General features: G+C 35.0%; 1 protein-coding gene across 5 annotated transcripts in view; it reads left to right on the top strand.

Moving 5' to 3' along the window:
* UNC80 (unc-80 homolog, NALCN channel complex subunit) overlaps positions 1-17,932 on the top strand; it is a gene marked incomplete at both ends in the record, with an annotated part of 220,728 nt that overhangs the window by 92,232 nt on the left and 110,564 nt on the right. For 4 of the 5 annotated variants that reach the window (XM_080799158.1, XM_080799156.1, XM_080799155.1 and 1 more), the window contains 3 exons: positions 10,070-10,282; positions 13,617-13,752; positions 16,585-16,718. In XM_080799158.1, coding sequence (XP_080655284.1) covers positions 10,070-10,282; positions 13,617-13,752; positions 16,585-16,718 — 483 coding nt within the window. Of the gene's footprint in view, positions 1-10,069; positions 10,283-13,616; positions 13,789-16,584; positions 16,719-17,932 lie in introns of all 5 variants that reach the window. The other variant, XM_080799154.1, reaches the window with a different exon arrangement.

Raw genomic sequence — 17,932 nt, 5'->3', positions numbered from 1 at the left:
TTATTCACTTGATGCTATGGTATTTCTATATTATTGATTTTTTTTTAAAGATCCTAACTATGGGGATGCCTGGGTGGCTCAGTCATTTGGGCATCTGCCTTTAGCTCAGGTCATGATCCCAAGGTCCTGGGATTAAGTCCCACATTGGGTTCTTTTCTCAGCAGGGAGCCTGCTTCTCCTTCTGCCTGCTGCTCCCCCTGCTTGTGCTCTCTCTCTCTGATAAATAAATAAAATCTTTAAAAAAAAAAAAAAAAGGCCCTGACTGTGAAATGTAACACGAAAGTAATGTATTTCATAAATACATTGAGTTTAAAGGGAAAAATTTTTCACATATCCACCACTACTATAAAGAATAGGACATTTCCTCTTTCTTTAAAGTCCCCTGAATTCCCTTTCCTAACCACACGTCCCCTACCTCCTGCAAGACACTGCTCTCTTGAACTATGTTTTAATCTCTCTTGTGCTTTCTTTATTTTACCACATGAACTTTTATGCCTAGGAAATATATTGTTTCTTTTTGCTTTGTTTTCCTGGTTTTGAAATTCATTTACTTTAAATCATGCTATCCTCTTTTTGCACCACATCAAGTTTGAGTTCATCTTTGTTGATGCTTTTAGCATTAATGCATTGATTTTCACTAATGAATGATACTTGTTTTTTAATATATCACGGTTTATATATTCATTCTGTTAGATGGACGTTTTTATTTTCTCCAAATTTTGGCTATTTTGTACAATGCCTTCATGAGTATTACTGCATATGGGCCTTGATTCACAGTTTTCTAAATACACCTAGGGGTGGAATTAATGAGTCATAATTGTATTCTATGATGCCACAGTGTGTTTCCTAATAGTTGCAACAATTATTGGCACCAACACTATAATAAAAACTCCTGTTGCTCTGTGTTCTTGTCAGTGTTTGTATTATCCCACATTTTAATTTTTACCAATCCAGTGAATTAAAGTAAAAACACTTTATATTTCAACCTAAAGTCTGAAATGTCTTTTCATGGGTCTATTTACCTTTCATGTTTCACTTTGGGAAAAAAATCCCGTAATGCCTTTTGTTTATTTTTTTATTGGATGATTATCTAACTTTGTACTGATAATTTTAAAAGAGAGTATAGACATTGTTAGTAAGACTCCATTTTCTGTTTTTATGTGGCATTATTTCCCACTTTCTGGCTTATTTTTATTTTATTCCTTATACTAAATCTTAGTGAAGAGAAGATTTTCGTTTGATTCATTAAGATTTTCTTTATGGCTAGCTTTTTTTTAAACAGCTTTTTAAAGAAATCCCTAGGTAATAAATATATTCTTATGTTTTCTTAAAGTTTTAATTTACATTTCATACTAAAGTCTTTAACTAGAACTTACTGTGTGATTGTCGTAAGATAAGAAATTGTTTTCTTTCGTTTTTTTCCCCACATAGAAAATAGTGATCTTAGCATAATATATTACTAGTTCATACTTTATTCTCTCATGTGTAGATAATTCATTTCATTCATCGTTTAGAATTCATTGTATTATCTTAATTATGTGTCCGGTTTCCATACATGCATGAGTGTAATTCTGAGGGGCTTTTTTGTTTTGTTTTGTTTTGTTTCCTGTTCCATTCCCCTTCTACCCAGAGTTAAACTACTCTGTTCAATAGCTAGAACTTCTAGCATCACCCAAGCTACTCATGGCTCTTTGCTCTTCCGGACAAATTTTAAATTAGGTTGTCAGGTTTCATGAAAATCTTTTAATTTTTTCTTGGAATTATATTGAGTCCATTGATAAATTTAGAGATAATTGAAATTCAGTTCTGAATTGATTAGTCAAAAGTTCTAGTTTTTGAGTTAGCATAAGTAATTTTAATTTTTTTAATAATTTGTCAACTTCACCTACATTTCATGTTTGTTGGCAAAAAATTTATCATAACATTTTCTTCTTAGTTCTTAATTTTGGCAGCATCTGTAGTTATTTCATCTGTTTTTATTCCTCAAATTGTGAGAGTTTTTTTTCTTTTTAGGCTTGCCAGAAATTTGTCAATTTTATTAGTCTTTTTTCATGACCTTGTTGAGTCTATTTTATCTTTGTTCTCAAATTCATTAATTTCTGTTCTCATTTTTATTTTCTTCTCTTACTTTGAATTCATTGGTTTATTCTTTAGCTTATTGGTTGATTGTTTATCTTGTAATTTTATATTTTCTTTTCAAAATTGGCATTTAGCTATTAATTTCCCTCTAAATACTGCTTTAACTACATACCACAAATTTTGATAAACTGTATTTTTTATTTTGTTAATTTATTTAAAAATAATTTTTAATTTCCTTAATGATTTCTTTTTGACCCATGGGTTATTTAGTTGTATATGTGTGTGTTTCAATTTATAAATTCCAAGTTTTTGTTAGGCATCTATTTGTTACTGATTTTTTACTCCATTTTTAGTGATCCTTTGGAATTAATTTAGACTTGTCTTATGAACTAAAACATTATCAATTTTCATAAATGTCCCCTTTGTGGTTAAAAAGAATGTGTAGTCTCCAATAATTGGGTACTGCATTTTGTATTAAAAATCTCCATTCCTATTTACTTCTTACTGCTTTATCTGTTGATTACTAAGTTGTGTTTAAATCTTGACTCTGATGGCAAATTTGATCCACTTATACTTGTAGTTCTGACCATTTTTTTAATTTGGCAGCAGTTTAAAAGTGTGACAGATATCTGGTGCTATGAACATTTTATTATTATCTAGTGACCCAGTTTATTTCTAGTAATGCTTTTTACTTTAAGATAGATTTTTCTCTGATACTAATATAGCTGAAATCATTTTATTAGGTTTAACATTTGCTTGGTATGTCTTTTTTGCTAATCCTTTATTTTCAATTTTCTACATCTTTGTGTTTTAGGTATATCTTTCATTAAAAACAGATATTTGAATTTTTTATACCACTTTAACAACTTTTTCCTCTGGGAAATTTAGTACATCTGCACAGATTGTGATTGCTGATATAGATTCTCTTCCTTTTTTTTTTTTTTTTTTGCTTATTTATCACTTTTTTTTCATTATTTCATTGTGTGCCTGTTCTTGTTTCTATTCCATGTCCTTTTTTAGATTGTGTTGGATTTAGTTTTATTTCTATTGATTTGGTTTGATTTGGTTTAGCTTTGTTTTATTTATTTTCCTTCACTAGCCTGCAAATCACTCTCTTTAAATTTTTTAAAATTATGTATTTAAATTTAAATGAAGACTAAAATTAATATCTTTATTCTTATCTCAAACAGTAAAATACTATAGAAGATTTAAACCCCAACTATTGTTTGAGATTTAGTTCTATGTTGTTTTTGTTTTAACACTGACCAAGTAAACATTATTTTTGTTGAATTTGAGGAAAATTATTTTTAAATTTACCCAAAAGCTTAGCATATTCTCTGCTCACCATTTCTCCTTCCATCTCATACATTCCTGCTAAGATCCACCCTTTTGAAGGAGACCTTTTAGAAGTTTCTTTAGTGATGATCATTTGGAAGTAGTTCTCTCAGCTACAATTTACTTGAAAATGTCTTTACTTTGGTCTCATTATTGAAAGATACTTTTGCTGGAATTATAATTATAGGCTAAAATTTTCTTTCTATACTTCAAAGGTATTATCCCGTTCTCTTACGGCTTAATTGACATTGTATTATGTATAGGAATATACATAATATAATCTGCCACCCCCCCAATTGCTTTTAATATCTTCTCTTTACTTTTGATATTTTGCAGCTTCACTGAGATTTTTCTAACATATTTTTCCTAGTTGAGGTTCATAAAGTCCCTGAATCACGTAATTGACATATTACATCTATTCTGGAAATATTTCAATTATTACCTCTTCCAAGATTATGTCTTTCACATTTTATCTAATCTTTACTTCTATAAATTGAAAAGTTATATGATAGGTCTTATCAGTTTATCCTTTGTTTTTGACAACTTCTCTTTCATATTTTTTACTTCTTTGTTTCTTTCAGTCTATATCCTGAGTAAGTTTCTGAGATATCTCTTCCATTTCACTTTGTCTAATCCCATAGTCCTTAGCTATGAGTAATTTTGCTTACTGAGGGACATTTGACAATGTCTGGAGGAATTTTTCATTGTCACAGCCTGACGATTGCCATTAGAATCTCCTGAGTAGATACCAAAAATGCTAATAAACATCTCATAATACATAGTGCACCCTCCATAAAAAGGGAATTATCTTGGCCCAAATGGTCAATAGTGCTGAAGTTGGGGGAAAAAAAGTGATTTAATCTGTGTGGTTTTTTAAATTTTATTTTTTTCCAGTGTTGCAAAATTCATTGTTTATGCACCATTAATCTGTGTTTTAATCTATACACTGAGTTTGAAATTTCAAGTGCTACTTTTTACTTGTAGAATTTTATTTGGTTCTTGTTTCAAAAGTGCCTGGTCAATTTTGATAACTTAATTCATCATACTTATATCATTCATACAATATCCACATTAATCTTTAAATGTATTCGATACACTAGAATTCCAATAATTGCTCTTTTTGTGGGTTTGATTCTATACTTTTTGTTTCTTCTTTTACTCATGGTGAATTTTTTAAATGTATTTTTTATGTGAACTTAACTTCTCAGAACTTTATCAGTGGAAATTCCTTAAGATCTGTGTTAAAAGCAGTGTTATTTAGTGGACCAGCAATATCATCATCATCTGTGAGCATGTTCGAAATGCACATTTTCAGACCCTCAACAGATCTAGTGAATCAGAATCTCTGTAGTGAGAACAAAAAAAAAATATTTTTTTCTATATACCCAAGTGATTCTAACGCACATTCAAGTTTGGAGATTTGAGAAGTACTGCTTTAAAGTATTCCTCCAGAGAGGATTTCCATTTCCCTTCTCAGGTATCTGGAAACCTAAGACCATTTTTTAAAGTCTTTTTGGTGATCAAGGAGCATGGAAATAGTGTCCAGTCTAGTCCAAACTTACACAAGAATGTGAGATTTTTGACTAAGAGTTCTTATGAAAGAAACTTTTTTTTTTTTTAAACTTCTGTTTTACCCAGAACCAAACCTAGTCAGGCAAGCCTACTTCAGTGGGTAGATCGTTTTCCTATTCATCCACTGAAGGTGACTCCCTCCTGCGATCTGGACTTTACATAGGGGTGAATGAACTGACCTCCCCTCTGCTTGGACCCAGACGTTTAACTCATGGCCCTTCGAAAACATAGTCTGGCCTCTCCATAGTCAATAGAAACCCTCATGGTAATTATTCTTACGCTAGCTCACACCTGTCTCTCTTCTCCGCCCAGAATTACACTTTCTTGTAGTTTCTTCTCTCCAATAGTCTATTATCTCATGTTAGAAACAAAAGCAAAAACAAGATGAAGAAATGAGGGGATATTTTATCCAGTATTTTTAGATGTCTAAACCAAAGGAAGTTTGTCTTTACACCTAATCCATCATATTGTCAGAAGCAGAGGACTTCATTTGGTTTTTATAATATTTACCCAAAATATTAGTGTGATCTGTGTAACTGTTAAAATGGCAAGCCATCTAGACCATGTCCTAAAAAATAATGCCTGCCTATAGCCCGACAACTGAATGATTTCAGTTGCCCACAGCTACTGTAGGAATGAGCAAGGGCAGAGGCAGCCCGTCAGTTACTTAATGATCTCAGTCAGGCAGAGAATTCAATACAGGCTAAGTAATAAATACTGACTCACAAGCACATGCCCTCTAGCAAATGAGCTTCCAGTGTATACTAGGATCCATAATAACTGCCTAGTCCCACTAGTTTTAAATAAGTAGGTATCCTGCACCAGCAAGAGCTTTAGATTTTATTGTAAGGCAATAAAAATATTATGTAATTCCCCAGGGGCCAACATAAAATATTCAGTCTTTTAAAATAGTTAGTTCCTGTCCAGTGTTTTTATATGAGTTTTCAGAATCAGGGCTTCTTTTCACATAATAAGTTTAGATATAGTCCTTCAGGGAAAGGAATATATTACAATTATAACCTTCAATTAACCATCGTATCTTGGTAACAATATTTTCTAAGTCCCCAGGCAAAATAAAGCACAGCTGTTTGAATTAGTGTTCCAATTCTCTCCTTCACTTTCATAAAGGAAGCATTCAATATACATAATGATCTGATAAAATGCAGGGGAAAGTGACAAAGAAAGTCAAGGAAAAATAGCCAGCACTTGAAGTTTTCTCGCTGTAGAATGTTAGAGAAAACCATGCTGCATAATGACATTCTTAGGACATTTTGTAACTTTAACTGAACAGCTCTGTAGGCATTATAGAGAAGACCTTATGTAAGAGCAAACCATATGAAATTGTTAGTATTCAACTATTTTTGACCTTCAAGCTTACAAATTCCATATGATTTAACCTCATATTTTAGGTCAATCTAATCATCCCAGTTAAAATTGATTCTTGCTTGTCTAAAACTGTGAAGTTATGTTATAACTGAATTGAAGCCTCACACAGGGCATTGTGGAACATAAAAAGGTGATCTTACAGACATGCTAATAAGAAAAAAATTTAAGTATGCCTACTTTTCCTTCAGGACCACTAGTAAAAATTCTCTGTGGTATACCAGTGGTATCAAATTTTGTTTAGATGTTCGCTTTTGACTATGCTCTGATACTCTGTGGTTCTTTTCATCCATGCAGCGTTCTTCTGATTCATTTTTCTCCATTTGTGCTGTTTTTCTCTGTGATGTGAATCCATCCTTATCCATTCTGTCATGTCTCCATTTTTTGCTGCTTCTTCAGATTGTGCTGAGTTGTAAGAGGTAAGCTCCATCAAAAGAGGAAAAATTGACTCTTCTTTATGTCCAGGAAGAATCTGTTGTCCAAGGTATTCAATAATACAGCCCCTAAGAATCAATACTTTCTAAACTATACTTTGAAAGGAATTTATAAAGGAAATAGTTGCCCATAGCCCCATCCACACTAGAATGCCTCGAATGATCTTCATATACAGTGTGATGTCTGTACTTACTGCTAAGTGTCTTCTACCAGGATGCACAGTAGAGTCCTTGGTTTTGTAGAGTCCTCAACAACTCCCTCCATTGTCTGTACAGTAAAATATACTGTAATACCCCCCCCCCAGAAAGGACTAGTATTCGGTGCCATCTTGACTATAGGGTTTCAAGCCTGTTTTCATCTACTAGGTTCATGAGGATTATAATTATAAGGCAATATTTGAGTTACTCTATGTCCCTTAATGCAGAGAGCGACATTTCCAAAAGTTACCTGGTTTTACAATTTACATGGATCAAATTCATCAGATAATAATCATCCCTCCCTTTCAGATTGTGCTGCCTCAGTTAATGGGAATTATTTTCATATTGATCTCAATTCCATTTCCAAACTTTAGGACTTCCTAGGGCCAGTAACTGGTGTAATATCTGAGTTTTATTATAATTTGCCTTTAAGAACAGAAAATCAAAATTGCTTTTCATTCAAAATGCCCTGACCTTCCTAAGCAACTAAAACCTTTTTTTTTTTTTTTTTTTTTTTTCTGAAGGCAAGCCAATCTACATGGGAAAACTCACAAAGCACAATTTGGATTTCTCATTCATCTATTATTAGTTTTCTCAGTGTCATCTAAAGTTAATGACAATATAAAGATCCTCTGCCCCATACATTTGGGTGGGTTAAGTTTCGCCCTTGATAATCCCGTGGGAGCCAGAGTCTATGACATAACGCTACCTCAGCAGTAATTCTGTTGTCCTGACATTAAGCAATGAATCCCATTGCTTTGTATTGGGAATGTGTCAAAATGTGATGGGCTAAGAATAAAATCGCATCGCTCACCTTGCCCTCCAGACTGCCATATGTTTTCAGAGACAGATGTTCAAACCTTTTCCAGACACAGATTAGCATATCTGAAATGTTTAATAAAATAAATATTTAATACAGGAGAAGAGTGTAGACATTTAATCTGTATGTTATGGTACCACAATATTGATAGGTTTGATGCAGAAATTCATTTTACCCTCTGCAGTCCAAGTCTTTCTATTTCCGTGACCTGCTTCCAAATCTTAGCGCCAATGCCGTGGATGATAGATTCTTATCATTAGTGTCCATTTTTATGTCCATTAGCATTCATCTTGTATTCTGCCTTTTCACATAGGTTAACTTTGTACGTAGTAGCAATACATCATATGTTTTGTGAAGTTAAGTTCCTACATAAATATATTTCTCATTGGAATTTTTGATGGTTTCCTTTAAGTTGTGGACAATGAGAAAATGCTTAAAGGGCTAACTTACTTGAATCATTCAGTGTGCTTGAGATACTGTGATACAAAGTACAAAGTAATCAACTCTGCCTAAGAGGAAAGAGATTAAGAAAGGCTTCTTAGAGGACGTATCTTATTCCTAAAAGTGGAAATTTCCCATATGGAAAAGGGGTTTAACATCTCCCACAAATGATGGAAAGAACATATGAAAAGGTGTAAGATGTCATATTTGGGTGACTATAACCACTTTGATGTAGTTAGATCATAAAGTACTTGATAGAGGGATAGAAAGGGAGATGAATCAGATAACAAAGGCTGAGTATCTTTATTCATGTTATTATTGATGTGGATGGACCCTATAATAAATTTTAAATAGGAAAATGATGTGATCATATAGTAAAATTACATGACATTAATGCCCCATTTTTAAACAACAACTTTCTACATGCCTTCTAGAAATCATCTTTTGCCAAGATTTAGATGTATATTAAGACAATACAGAAACTCAATAGGAACTAGCATAGATTTGGACATTAGAGAGACCTGGTATTGAATCCTCCAGTCACCTCTTCCCAGTTGTATGATGGTAGAAAAATTATATCTCATTTTTTAAAACATTGAAATGAAGATATTATTTCTAGACCAGAGATTTGTTATTATAAATAAGAATTAAACTCATAAAAACTAATTGGGATGTAATTGATATTCTCTATATTAGCCCCTAGTTTAACATTGTAGATCAAGGCATTAAGAATATTGTTGTTTGAAATTATGGAAAGTGTTTCAATTTGAAAACCTGTGATTACTAATCAACATATGATTATTGCATAACTCTGAGGTGATGCCTAATAGTGTGATGTATTTTTTAAAATAGGCACAAGTTAAAATACACATTATTTGTTGATGTGTGTATTTTTTGGTGACCTGTTGACCTTCCAGGGAAACTTCATGCTCCTTCCCTAATTTATTTATCTATTTAGCTTGTAAAGACTTCAGTAGGTAGCTGATACTTGCCAGTTTCTGGGTATCAACTAAAAGTTGTTTCTTTTATTTTTTTCAAATAAAAATCTTGACATGACATTGTCTTGACATGATAAGATGGAACCATATTTCTATTTTTCTGAAGAAATTTTTTAATTGATAAATGCATTTATCAATTAAATAATTTCCTCTTTGTCAAACATTTTCAATTGAAACCATGCCTATTTAAGCGGAATTTGATCTGTTATTCATGACAAAGTCAGGAGAAAAAAGACTAACTCAACAAACTCTAATAAGTACTTCCTTTTCTTACTAGCCAAAATGTGCAGAAACAACAGAAACAGAAAGAGTACTTCTTTGGAACATGTGGATGGTCATAAATAACAGATTATTCTTGGAACAAAAACACTATTGACTCCCTTGATTAACATAAGACTAGTTCTAGAAATTGAATATTTGTTTGCTTCAGGTTAAAATTTTAGGTTTAAGAACAGTTTCATATTGAAAAATTCTTTGAAAATTATCTTACTCTCACATTCAAATCCCAGCTGCCTCTTAACTATGCAAAGATAGAGTCATGAAATTACTTGAGATTCTTCAAAAGGGGAAAACTAAACACAGAAATCTACTTAAAATATCTAATTCTTCAGTATCCTAATTTGCCTTTAAGGATTCATTTTCCAGAATTCCCACTACCATTAACCATGATAATACTACCCTGGGAAATCTTGCTAACCCTAAATCAAGATATGGAGAATAAGAGAAACTAAGAGTACACAGTAATTCCATGAAGGTCAGCCTATTTTTCATTAATCCCACATCATTCTTTCCTTAACAACCGTCCTCAGGAAGCTCCTGTGGTAGCCAGAGCAGCTCTGTTCCTGGAATGTGCCCGGTTTGTTCACCGCTGTAACCGTGGCAACTGGCCAGAGTGGATGAAAGGACATCATGTGAATATCACCAAGAAAGGCCTTTCCAGGGGCCGCTCTCCCATCGTGGGCAACAAACGGAACCAGAAGTTGCAGTGGAATGCTGCCAAGCTCTTCTACCAATGGGGAGACGTGAGCTTTTGGTTTTCTTACCTAAATGTTGGGGTACTTGAGTGAAGTGAAAAAGGTCTGTGTTTAGGTTGTTTGGGAGACAATTTATGAAGTGTCTGTTATGTACCAGGCACTGAACAAAACATCTTAGAGGAAAATAAACTTCAATTCATTTTATCTTCCCACTAAATCTATGAAGTTAGACATTATCTCCTCTGTCTCTTTCCTTGGTCCTCTGTCTCCTTTCCCCCCCCCCCACCCCATAAATGTAGATATTCCCAGAATTTGTTATAATTTTTTTGTGCATAACCTCCTCCAGGACTACATTTATTCCTGTGTTTTCAACTGTAACATGTATGCCAGTGGCACAGACTTCTCTATCCATAGCACCATTCAGATCCCAGGGCAACACTGCCAACTGCACTCTGGAGGTATTCACTTAATACCCTGAAACATAATCTGACCAAAGCAAAACTCTGCTTCCCATATAAATACACCCCCATCTGCAAGCCTTCCTGAACTTTCTATTCTTACAAATGGTACCAGCATTCTCAAAGACGATAGCCTTTGAACATATTCCAACCTTCCTTCCCTTACTGATTCCACCTCTTCTATGTCACCAAGGTCCTATTAGGTCATATTTTTATTCCTTCTCATCTGGATGACTAAGATAGTTTCCTATTTGGTCTCCTTCCCACAGTCTCCCCTCATCTGACCCATCCTACACACTGTCAGTGAAATGATCTCCATATGGCAGAGCCCATCTAAAAGCAGAACATTCATACTTATCTCCCGGCTTCCAGATTTGCCCCCTCTAATTCATTCTCCAAGCTGCGCTCACAGTGATTAGACTAAAATGCAAATCAGATGGTGTTCTTACCCACTTATAATGCTTCAGTGGCTCTCCTTTTCCCTTGGGATAAAACCCAAATTGCTTAGTCTGGCATCACTGCTCTCTCTTAGTATTCAAAACATACCAAGCTTATGGATGATGAAGTCAAATGAGCTAATATAGCTAAAAGACCATTAATCTCAATCCTTTGTGTCTAAGAGGTATTCAATGATAATAAGTTATTACATTAATTTTTGAAAGGTTACATGGTTTGTGCATTTCTAGGCAGTTGACACAGAGTCTCTTGAATGAGTAAGTGTTCTCCCTCATGCACACGTTACCTTTCATGCTTCTTCGGAATACAAAATGAAGTTCAGCTTCAAGAACTGTGAGATCTAGTCCCAGGCTACCTTGTCAGCCTTTGGACACTTGATTTCCTGTCACAAAATTGTGCTTCCACCAAGTGGCTTACTTGTCAGTCTCTGAACATGTCAGTGCACTTCCTTGATGGATCTTTTGGAACTCTCCATCTGGAATATTCACTTCTCCCCTTCTCCTTTAGCCAAAATTAGCCATTAGCTCCATTAGCCATTAGCCAATTCTTCAAAATCTACTGCAAAGAGGCACTCTGTGATTTCCTGAACCAAATCTAATCTGATCATCTTCTGAACTACTGAAAGTGCTTTTCATCTCTTTTGATATTTAATGTGTTAATCTGATGTGTTGTTGCCTCCCCAAGAGACTGTAAGCTCCTTGAGGGGAAGAGCAAAACACAGACATGCTGCGTTCAAATCTCAGGTCACAGTTTGCTGAGTCACCTTGAGCTAGACTTTCAACCTTTCTAACCTTCCCAGTTGCCAAACAGTGATCCTTCTAAATGAAGGTTTATAATCTACTAGGGCACAGGAAGCAAAGATACTGATGTACTGTAACAACTTATTCAACTCTGTTTTATTTAATACCTAACACATGACTTCACTTAATAAAGATTTGATCAATGAAGAAAGGAACAAACTTATCCTCAAGCCATTTTTTTTTTTTTTTTTTTAGCTTTGGAAGAGACAAAGAGCTCTAAATTATTATTCAGACATTTAGTATTATCCCAGACAAGTTCATTTTCTGAGCAACCCTTTAAGCTTTATGAACTGTGGATTTAACTTAAATTGCTTAGTGTCAATATCCTGGAATGATTGATGCAGATTTTTTTTCCCCTTTGAATCTCACTATTGAGTTTATTGGCTTCACTCCAGACTCCTAAATGCATGTCTCCTTCTTTAGAGAAGATCTCCAAAATAGTAGCATCAGGATAAGGTTTTTTTGTTGAAGTAGTAGTTTTTGTTTTTATGTTTTGTTTCATTTGCTTAAAACTCCTCAGGTTAGTGATTGAATTTTTAGGAAGTCATGATATCTTTTTTACACTGCTTTCTTTCTCTTTGATAGAGTTTTTATTACTTGTCACTTAATTCCAGAGTTTAAGGAGAACTTTTTGCTTCCAGATAGCCAAGACATTCAAACAAATTGTGTTTTCATATCCTTGTCAGTTTACAGTAGAAAGTCTAATTTCATGCATGCCCAGCATGTAGCAACTTCTCTAAATATTTGAAAGAAGTAATACAGGAATGAAGAAGAAAATTAGCTGGAACTTTGTTCTTACTAATGCACAGAGTAACCAAGCTCTCAAACCTCAAGTTCAGTGCTCATTTTAGCTTTTGACTCACCTTCTAGGCACATGTCTCTTCCTGTCTTGCACACAGTATATAATTGGAAAATAAAAGAATTAGAAAGAGGTGGCATATTTTGTCTCTTTACGGAAAATTCCTTTTGGTAAATCAGACAATAGTGCACGATGATTGAGAAGAACAGATAGCAAGTATTGGTTCTATGTTGATGTTGGATACTTTACCAAAGGAATAGTTAGTGTTTGTTACTAGTACATAAAGTATCATAGATTGAGGGAACAAAGTCTATTAAAAAAAAACATTAATTGTGTATCTAATGGCGGATGTAAATAAAACTGCTGTACTAGAATTCATGTCAACCTCCAACTCACTAGCATGGCAGTGACATTCTCATAAAATAGTGTAATCATAAGCACTCTGAGGAACTGTGAATTCTTGTTTGTTTGTTTTTAACTACAACAAAATCCTCTATTTAAAACATCTGCATACTCCCTTATAGGAGACCTATAAAATAAATGACCTTCAAGTAAGTGGAAATATTTTCCAAAAAAAATTTGTATGAGAACACAAAGATATTGTTCAGGTTCCTACAGGTCTTTAAATGATCTTGGAGATAGCATCAATGCCATCCACCTCTGCGTTTCCACATAGGGAAACATGGTGGCAATACCACCATGGCGCATAGAGGAGGCTTTTCCTGTATGTTTAAGTATCAGGTTCTTGGTTTCATGTGTCCTAGTAGTTTATACATTCCCATTACAGTTGCTTATTACCTCTGTAATGTGGGAGCCTATTTTGCAGTCTGACATACTTTGTGCTGTTTTTTTTTTTCTCCCCATGGCAGGCGATTGGTGTCCGGTTGAATGAGCTGTGCCACGGGGAAAGTGAGAGCCCCGCCAACCTGCTGGGTCTCATTTATGATGAGGAGACAAAGAGGAGACTGAGAAAGGAGGATGAGGAGGAAGACTTTTTAGATGACAGTAAGGCGACTCCCTTTACTACAAGAACCCCTGCTTGTAAGAATCTCTGCTTTAGGAGCACTTAATATTCCTCTTTCCTCTTTCACGTTCTTACCACCTTCCCATGTCTCCCCACTGCACCTTTTCCCCTATTCCCTGTGCATGGATGTAATGCATGTGCATAAAGCCACGTAAAGAGAGGATGAGAACCAGAATGAGAAGACTATACACAGAGACAAGGAGTTGCAGGCAATATGGAGCTCCATTGCCTTATAGTCTGTGACTCATACTATTATACAAAAATTAGTTTTAGACCTCTCTGAGAAAATATAACAGTAAATTACTGACTCAGTAGAGGATTAATCAGGTTTTACTTTTTTTTATTACTCTTGGAAATTTAAAAAAAAATTACACAAGTAGAGTTGAACATAAACTGCTTCTCAGATGATTAAAATAGTGGACTGCTTAGAATAATTACTGTATTTAACATGAATTTAAAATATTAAATAATTCGGGTGGTTAGACAGTGAGTACCTGCTGTCCTGTACTTATTTGTTAAAATTAGAAGCTTGTCCCACCATAGAAGAGTAGAGACAAAGAGATTCCTGTGCATTCCTCTTCAACACCATTTTGTTCATACATGTGTTCTATGCCATACAATCTTGTGTACGTGTACCACTGCCTTTTATGAACCATACAGTTCCTCCATGGTAATGGAATTAATAATATTATCTGAGGAAGAGAGTGAGGCCTCTTTCTCTTGTCTTTCTGTAGCTATTTGAAATTCAAACTCCCTGATTATGTTAAAGACTGTTCTTAGTTAAGCAATGCCAAGCCTACTTCATCTTTCCAGCCAAGAAACGAAAGAGGATGCCTACGGTGTAACAGTGTGCATAATTAAATAATAATAAAAGAAAACTTTTTGCCTTCTTTTCCACTTTTATACCAAGGATATTTTTTGAATTTTTTTTTCATCTTTTTGCCCTTTCTCAGCCTTTATCATATCGGAGCCAATTTTCTTGACTTAGCTGTTGACAAAACACCACATTCTGACATCAGTCTTTCAGCTACCAGTGAATGTTCACCCCCCAAAATTCCCTCAAGTTCACAAGTCTAGACTATCCTGGAATGCCTCTGAATTGTAGAATGGAGAATGGAATTGAGTCTGGTCCTTAGGACCACTTGAGGACTATCCAGCAAAGGCAGAACCTAGTATAGGCCTACTGAAGCCATCCCCAAGCTGCCCTGGATGTCCTAGGGGTCTTTCAGAACAGAGAGGAGCTAAAGCAATGTTAGATGGATACATTCTCATAGGCCAAAATGAACTTTAATTTCCATGAAACTACATAAATATCCTTTACCACACATTATGCCTGGTACTTAAGCTTTTTGATGAGAGCATGTAGGACTCATCCTTGTTCATTTTAACAATATTTCAGATGATAGTTATGAAAATGCCTGGACTAAGACCAAGTTCATTGTTTATAGGAATGACTAGAAGAATGGATGATAACCTCGGGACAAATCCAGAAGCTTATGCTGAATATTTAGTGTTAGATTATTGTTTAAAAACTATTGGACATCCAGATAATTTCTAGAGTTATGCAGTCTTCATTGAATATAAGATTGGAATGTCTGGCTTAGTTCCACTTTCTTGTCGATTCATAGCTCATTTTGCACTTAAAAGATAATTATGGCTCAAGTAAGTATCAGTCTAGAAATTCTAAAGGAGCTGGTCTCTTTGGTCCTTAGTAAGAGGCAAATTCCCTATCCATGATTTATCCCTGGAGAAAAAAAATAATGGTTTTCATGAGGAAGTGATAATCAAGTATCTTCAGGAAGAACATAATTTCCACCCACTCTCAGTTAAGCCATGAGATAGATATAGATATAGATATAGATATAGATATAGATAGATATAGATATCCTATTCAATTAAGAAAGCCTAATACACAGGAAATATTTTAGAAATATGTTTTGGAATGTTGATATGTAATGATATTGTGATTGCTTGATGCCTTGATTCAAAAGAGATAAGTATATTCTTTCCCTTATGAGAGGCAGAACTCAATATTGCTTTGGTCTTCTTTTCTGAATGCTGATAAGCAATCAGTGTATTTCTGCAGGCTTAGTGATGACATGTATCTGAGAACTAATCCTAAGAATTTTAAAAGTCTCTGGTGTCACCTTGGCCATTATCTGCCTTTAGAGCAAAATCTGGGACTATGATGGAGGCAACATTCTACTCACTCAAAGGCTGGTATTCTTCAGAGCAAAGCAGAGTATTTGCATACTTCTAGTGTAGCTATGCTTTAATATGATAGGCTAACTTGTATAAAGTGTATGATAGAGGTGATCAAGTATGCCTTATCTATGCTGCAGAAACACATCTGGGCATCATTGCCCTCAAGAAAAATATCTCTCATAAAATGAGCTGGTGAGATTTTTGTAGTGCCAAAGCTAGTTCACCACCCTGTACATAGTCTACATCTGATTAAATTAGCAATGTGAAAATCTTGCAAGACTGCTTTCCATTTCTGTTTCTGTTAAGAGGCTTTCTAGCTTGGTGGGCTATGTTTTGTTACTCTATGAGCCTTAAGGAAAATAATGTCTTTCTTACTCATTGATATTTCAATACCAGGGAACTCACTAAATTGAATTACAAAATGGAGGAAGAGAGAGGTATAGGTAATGCACAGACTGCAGTAAATGGAATAGGTCAATTGAACATGAATAGGTAACATTCTCATACAATTTCATTTTGGACATGTGTAGCTTTGTCCATCAAACTGTGCCTCTCTGTATTTTTTTTATTGGTGTGTTTATTTATGAAGGAATTCTTTCATTCCATAGGTACTGTGAACCCCTCTAAATGTGGCTGTCCCTTTGCCTTGAAGATGGCAGCGTGCCAGCTTCTCCTGGAGATCACTACCTTCCTGCGAGAAACCTTTTCTTGCCTGCCCAGACCACGCCCTGAGCCTCTGGTGGTAAGTAAAGCATGGGTGTTAACAATCGGTCTGCTCAGAGAGGCCAGACAAGTGGCTAGGGTTTGAGTATCCACAGTTCCCTCAAATGCCGAATGGCCACATGTATCATATAACTTAAAAAATTCAACCAAGGGATCTTCTTATATAAAATCTCTTTTTTTCTCTTACAAAAACAAACAAACAAACAAACAAAAACTACCCTCACAAAGAAAAAATAATAACTCTGAAGTTGACCTTAAAATTACTGAAGTTAGCACCACTGGGTAAAACATTAGACTGATCACTGTCAATCATGCTAGGAATGTCTAAGAGCATTTGCACCAAGAAGAGCTCTTAGAGCTAGCCATCTGGGAGACACAGAGTCCATGGAAATGAATGAAGTGTGTGCTCCAAATTGGAATTCTGAGCAGGATTCTAAAGGTGAAAACTATAAGATTACATAACTTGTTTAAAAAGAATTATGATTGGTGCTGGCACAGTTTAAACTAACTAATACAGGATTGGCTATTTAGCTAACAGGTGTTACATGATCTCTATTTTAATCCAAAGTAGAAGGATGTGTTCCAGAAGGCGGGGAGTTGCAGTCGATAAGTGGCAATTTACAAAAGTAAGAGCTTCATGGTGTTCTGAGACGTGAGACAGGAGACGTACATAGGCCTTACTTCCTCAATATCCTTTGGTCTCTATTTTGAGTGAATCTCTTAGCAATGCTTACTTCCTTGTGAATCTTCTCTCATATGCCTTTAGGTTCCTTTACTCTGCAAACTGTGCGGAGTTTTACGGCCAGCATTTTTTAGAAATTACTGACAGGATTTTTTTGTCATAAAAATTTAACAGCTCATAAATCCATATAGAAATGTGCTTCCAGTGAATTTTCTCATTTAAGTTATGGGCAGAAAGACTTAAGTATTTAACATGTAAACATCTCTAAACATATATTTTTATTCCTGCCAGACTTCTTACAGGTACGAATGGGCAGAAGACCACGTACACACACGCACGCACGCACACACCCCTACTCCTGCACCCATCAAGGCCTGATTTGTTTAGCAGAGTATACCAACACTCTGCAAAGGCCAGGCGTCTTCACAGAGTGTGTGGGATGGGCACACCTCGGAGCCGATTTTCCTTGGCCCATAGTCCTCTAAAGGGCACCAACTTTCCAGTGGTTCTTCCATTACAGACAACATCCAGCCAGAGCTAAGAAATCAGAC

The sequence above is a fragment of the Martes martes genome (genome assembly GCF_963455335.1).
Source record: "Martes martes genome assembly, chromosome: 3".
Classification (NCBI taxonomy): Eukaryota; Metazoa; Chordata; class Mammalia; order Carnivora; family Mustelidae; genus Martes; species Martes martes.
This window is presented reverse-complemented; position numbering and strand designations above follow the sequence as displayed.